The following is a 6,000-nucleotide window of genomic DNA, read 5'->3' on the forward strand; positions in this document are numbered from 1 at the left end:
TTGCCATACTTAGGAGTCCATGCCAACAGCCTGTGTTGAAGGAAAGGAGTGGACATACTGTCATGGACAAAGTATAACATGTGTTTTCAATTACCAGTAAAGTTATTCGGCGTGTGAATGTGCATTTGTGCCCACTTACATGTTTGTTGATTTAGGGCGCATATAAATTTGCTTGAATATTATGCATAAACATGACCTCAAAATCTCCTTTTTACAGTGGCTTCATCCATATCTTGAAACAGCGATGTGAAGTAGCTCATAAGGCTGCGCTGTGCCTGAGGTCAGAGTGCATCCTGTACTGGCTATCCTCTCCTTGGATTTATTCCTCTCCTCACGTCAGCCTGTGGCCCGTCCACTCATTACAATTCCCCCCAGGGAGGAGACGGGAGGGAGGCTCAGGGTACATTACAGCAAATGGACTTTATGGGTGTTCTTTACAGCTGGCAGCATTAAGGTAATTGTGTGTGCCTGAGTGTGTACATGTAAGTGTGTGTGTGCGTTGCGTATGTGTGTTTTCGCCTCGTCTACTTGTGCAGTCCCATCAGGTATAGTAAAGCGTGACTGCATCTGTGCAAAATAACCTTTCACATGTAGACACATACAACCAACCTGAGTCTTGACAAACAACAACAACAAAGGAGGTTTAAGATGTTATAACTATATTTGCAAGTGGATAAAAAAAAACGATTGCGGCTTTCTGAGATGCAACACTTGCTGAGATGTAACATCTCAGAAAGCCACAATCGTTTTTTTTATCCGACTATGTTTCCTGACATGACAAAGAACAGGACTCTACAACTGGGAAAATTCCATATGAGTCAGGTTAAAACCTCAGCTGTGCAACAAAAGGGCTGACTCAGCTCTTCCCTGAGAGAAACATGAAGTTTCACCTCAACCTGACTGCATGTGGGGGTGGATGAAAATGCCTTTTTTTTGCTTAGAGTCAAGTTTTTGCTAGAGTCAAGATCTGACTCGCCATGATGCTATGAAAGGGCTGTGACGTTTTAAATCACTGTGTGAAACAGACAATGTTGATGGGTGAGATAGCATTTGGCTCATTGGCTGACAAACTGTAACTTCTTACTGCTAAGTAAAAGCAGTGCGACAAGATTGAGTTAATTTCCACTCAACACAATGCTCTCACATACTCAGAGGTATTTTGTCCTCAAATATTACTTGAAGTTCTTCAAATTTTAAACACAGGTAATTAGGTGATCAGGATTCTTTCTTTGATAAATTTTCAACATCACTCACCTGTAAACAACTTTGACAAAATGTGGATTTCAATCAATCAACTCCACGACAGATAAATGCAAATTTCTTTTTTATAACTTTTCAGATATTTCCACAATAAAACCTTTGACCACAGCAACACCAGTGATGTGGTCCTATTCCCATGAACATCCACACCCATACACACGAACCAACAACTCTAACCATTCCCCCCCAGACTTTAATTTTTCACATAAGTAGTTGAAGATGTTGCCTACACCAGCTGTACATTCCTTTAACCCCAAACGACATGAGGTGAAGTAGGGCTGTACAGTCACCAGCCCCTCTGGTCCTCAACATTGTTTATCATCTTTTCTCTTCACTATGAGGCCTTGTGAACTGTTATTTTTATTCAGAAAGGAAACTCATTTCTACAGTGATGGTTTCATAAGGTTCTTAATGGAGGAGAGAAAAGATCCCATGATAAAATAATACAGTTGAAAATACAAAAAGGCATGAATAAGTAAAAAAAAAAAAAAAGTTGTAAAAACATCTTCAAATGTCTTCTTTCAGACAGAAGGAGGTGTGTAAGGTTTAGAGGCCCTAAGGCAAGCCTGTAAAATTGAACAAAAAGAGGCCTATGTGGATGTGCTGACTGGAGCAAACTCAGCACCAGCAAGTGTTTTGCCTTTGGCACAACTCTCTGCTGATAGTTTACCATCACAACATGATATACCAACAACTCTTCTTTCCTGGAATTTCTGAATACCAGAGCACTGTTTCACCCCTAAATTACGTGACTTTGTGGCCAAGTATCTGTTTGGAAAAAAATAATGCCCCCTGGCTGCAAAACGACATGCTCCTTTTGTTACTTTGAATTTACTTCAAGAGCACACAACTTTGTACCGTTGCTAAAAAGCTGAACATCACACATAATATATTAAGTTAGGTAGCTGTGGTTACATTTCTGTCAAATTGCTGCAATTGGTTACTAGCTATTAGGAGTTTTATGGTTGCTGTTCTGCTACAGTGGAGCCTGAGAATGTACAGCGGCATTTCCATCCCTTCTTCTTTTCTTTAAAAAGCAATGTAATGGGCTGGATAATGCACAGGTTTTACGCCATCTCTGTTTTAAATGGTGGATAGAGCTGCAGTATTTCAATTGGTAAAAAAGACACTACCAACACAAAATAACACTTCTATACTCCACAAAAGTGTCCATTCTGTATTTCTTCTGTCACTGACAGCAACTTAACAGCAGAAGCATATAAAGTACATATAAATGATCTTGTCCAGAGGGATCATGAGGATTTACTGTATATTTGGGAGGTACTACAATGACATACTCCCATTTAGCTACACAGAAACAGATTTTTGCTTTTCCACTATTGATCCCTTGAGAGAAGTTCTCTTTTGTTTGTGTCCTTTAGCAAAGAGGTCATAGTCAGCTATTGAGCACCTGGGGAGCTTTAAGGACACCTCAGCAAGGTGGATGCCTGCTATCACAAAGGCTTGCTGCAGGGGGTTTTGCATGAGACACACCACAGCACTGGCAATTTAGAAAGACAGGGGCAATGGGCATTATTTATACAGCTGTTCTTGGAACAATGAAATCCTATAAATCTGGTTGTTGCAAATTAGCTTTAATGAATATAACCACTTGTCTCAATTTTTCTATTCCACCTGTGTCTGTTTCGCAGGTGGAATATTTGAAAGATGAAGGTAATGGCTTACAAATGTGTGACAGTGACTTGCTATATATATATATATATATATAAAAAAAATATATAAAAACACAGAGTGGATGAGAAGATTATTTTATGATTAAGCTGATACTACATGGGTGGGTTATTTGTTTTTCTTTCCCCCTGACCACTGGATTCTCTACCTTGATTTTAGTCCCTTTTTTTTACTTTGTACTGTGTAGAAGATCTAAATGCTCACTGGTCAGTGTAGCTTTCATGACCTACAACATATATGACCATCACAGATTTCCGGGTAAAAGTAACATATTGGTCAGTATACTCACCCGGCAGTACTCATTGATGGGCCTTAGCCTTTTCATTGCCACATCTCTGATATGGCTCCTCCTAAACAGGATCTTCCCTGTAACAAAGTAGGAAAAACAGGCTTACAAGTCAGAAAAGCCAAATTTAAAATCACTTTCATTCATGCATATAAGCTGTAAACATTTGCATATACAGGAAATGTGCATGTCTATTAGGGTTGCGACGATAGACTATGCCATCATCCATCGGCGATGGCTGACAGATGGCCGATGGTTGTGCAGGCATCGTGATTGTAAAACCCCGCCCCCTGGCAAAAAAAAATCATGTGAAAAGCAGGTTTTAATCACCACGAACATTATTATAATAAAGTTTAAATACGCTTCGCACCTTCCTCAGAATTTTCTTCTCCCACACTCAGACACACAAGAGGCCTACACCTCATATAAACACACCGGCTTGCCCGCCTCTCTCTGTCTCCCAACTCGCCTGTCTACTCCACTTTCTCCATCAACAGTACATTTTATAAAGTCGCCTAAAAGACACAGAACTCGTCTTGTTCCCGTATTTTTCCCACCCGCGATCCGTTATCACGGCAGCAGGTGAGCCGCTTGTGGGCTTGTTAATGACGCAGCCGAAACCAACATCTGCACCCTGTGTGTTCAATGGTGCTTTAACTGGTCCGTGCTTGTAAAATTCCCACCGCTACTTGTAAAATCATAGGCTGCCAAGTTTTTAAGCCTTTGCGAGTAAACATATGCACATAAGACGCGCGCCCCCGTTGCCATCGTCCATCCCGATGTTTCAATTTATACATTGTCCGATGGAAATTTTGTAGACATTGCCCAATCCTAATGTCTATGCACCTAATTCAGTTTTTCAAGGAACACAGATAATCAGTGGTGATACCAATATTCCACAGCAAAATTATATAACAAGTTCTAATCAAAGAAACCGTGAATTGCCTTTTTCATTTAGATGATGCTTTTGTCAAGAGCAACATTAAAAAATTAGGGGTCCACTGAAGGACAATAAGGACACAGTGGCAGTAACAAAATATGGTTGGTGAATTAGCATGCAGACACAATGCAGTCACGTAGTCAATAACACTGACAGCACAATGACGTGGGTAAGGAGCTAGGTGAAAAGCTGGCCTTTGCAAGTCATGAATAAATGATTTTGGGAAAGCAAATTATGCCTGCATGACAGCTTAAATGCCACTTCCCGACTCTTATCTTTAGGCACAAATAACCACAGGCACAGACAAGTCAGGTCGCCATAACAATAACAAGAAATGGCTACAAATAGGCCTCTTAAAACACTCTAATTTAACGGTATGCAGGAAATTTCAGAGCCAGCACTTATTTCTTTTCTATTTTTTAAGCTGCTGATGTTTCTCCAATAAAGTTACTGAGACAGCTTTAATGCAAACATATAAACTGGGAAAGAAGACAAGGCTGTAACAAGATCCTGTTCACAAAAAAAGGGACATGTTTGAGAAGTTACTGCATCACTTCCATCAAGGGGTTATAGCATTTGTTTAGAGAATACTTAGAGCAGACTTGCTGAAACATGAATCTACTGCACAGGAGATCACCAACGTTAAACTTTTTTGCAGTGGGTTTGAAACCTACTGGCCCGAAGACAATTTTTACTGTCCCTCCTTCCAAAGGTTATTTATCAGTGTTAACGTTACAACAAAACCAAAGACTTATGTTATACTGCTAACTGCTAATGTTTAATCGTTTATTAAATACATCCTGGATATAAAAAAACTAAACAAAATGTTTAGTTAAAATGATAAAAAATAAAAAGGTTAAAACAATTTATTTTTAAAACAAAACATACTAACAGACTCAAACATGACGTGCTCTCCCGCTGACAGCCATTTAATAAAAATTGTACACGAGTCGCCTCTATCCTGATGAACAGGTCCTGTCTAAAGTATACGCTGCATTATCGCCTATTTTCCCCTAAATAGGACCATAATATACTAAATGAACATCATGCTTTGTTGAAGAAGGATTGAAACTAGCGACTGAGACCATAAACTCATTTAAAAGTGTTTACTGAGTATATAAATTAGCTGAGAAGTGGCTACATTTTGCCATTATTTCTAATGGAACCAGACTTCTTTTTGCAACCAGTGGACTCGCCCCCTGCTGGCCGTTATTGAGAATGCAGGTGTAAATTCCGTCTGCATGGTTTCACTTTCAACCCAGAGGTCGCCGCATGATTGAGATTAGAGAAATAACATTCGACAACCACTCGTCACGTAACTACAACTCTGGATTGGACATTGGTGTGCGCCAAGAGCTGCAAAACAACTGCAGGATGTTGAGTTTCATTTCTTTTTTTTCTTTTTATAATAGCCTATTAATGTTTTTGCACTGGTCCAATCGGGCCAGTGAGTTGCTAGTTCAACTGTCCCGACGTTGCGTTTTACTGGCCCCGGGCCATCGGGCCACCGTTATTGTCGAGCTCTGAACATACTGATGAAAAAATAGGTACAGGCACAAAGAGACTGATCATCACAGTGTCCGATTATGTATATTTATACCCATGTGTTACTGCTCATCTTAGGAATCAAGACAAAAGAAAGTAAAGATACATGAAGGGAAAAACTAAACCAAGACAAAAGTATATATAAAAGAGCATAATGTGCATAATAAAGAGGAGAAGACTGCTGAGTGCATAGATGTGTGGTGACCTCATCAAAATACCGCAGACCTCACCCACTTTACACAATAACCACCACCAGCAAACTTCCAAAAGACCCCAC

At 39.8% G+C, this 6,000-nt stretch overlaps 1 protein-coding gene across 3 annotated transcripts in view; it reads right to left on the bottom strand.

The window, feature by feature from the left end:
- Positions 1–6,000, bottom strand: part of sh3pxd2b (SH3 and PX domains 2B) — a 46,347-nt gene that overhangs the window by 15,201 nt on the left and 25,146 nt on the right. For all 3 annotated transcript variants that reach the window (XM_046040568.1, XM_046040566.1, XM_046040567.1), the window contains exon 4: positions 3,242–3,318. In XM_046040568.1, coding sequence (XP_045896524.1) covers positions 3,242–3,318 — 77 coding nt within the window. The remainder of the gene's footprint in view (positions 1–3,241; positions 3,319–6,000) is intronic.

This window comes from Micropterus dolomieu, linkage group LG23 (assembly GCF_021292245.1).
Source record: "Micropterus dolomieu isolate WLL.071019.BEF.003 ecotype Adirondacks linkage group LG23, ASM2129224v1, whole genome shotgun sequence".
Lineage (NCBI taxonomy): Eukaryota > Metazoa > Chordata > Actinopteri > Centrarchiformes > Centrarchidae > Micropterus > Micropterus dolomieu.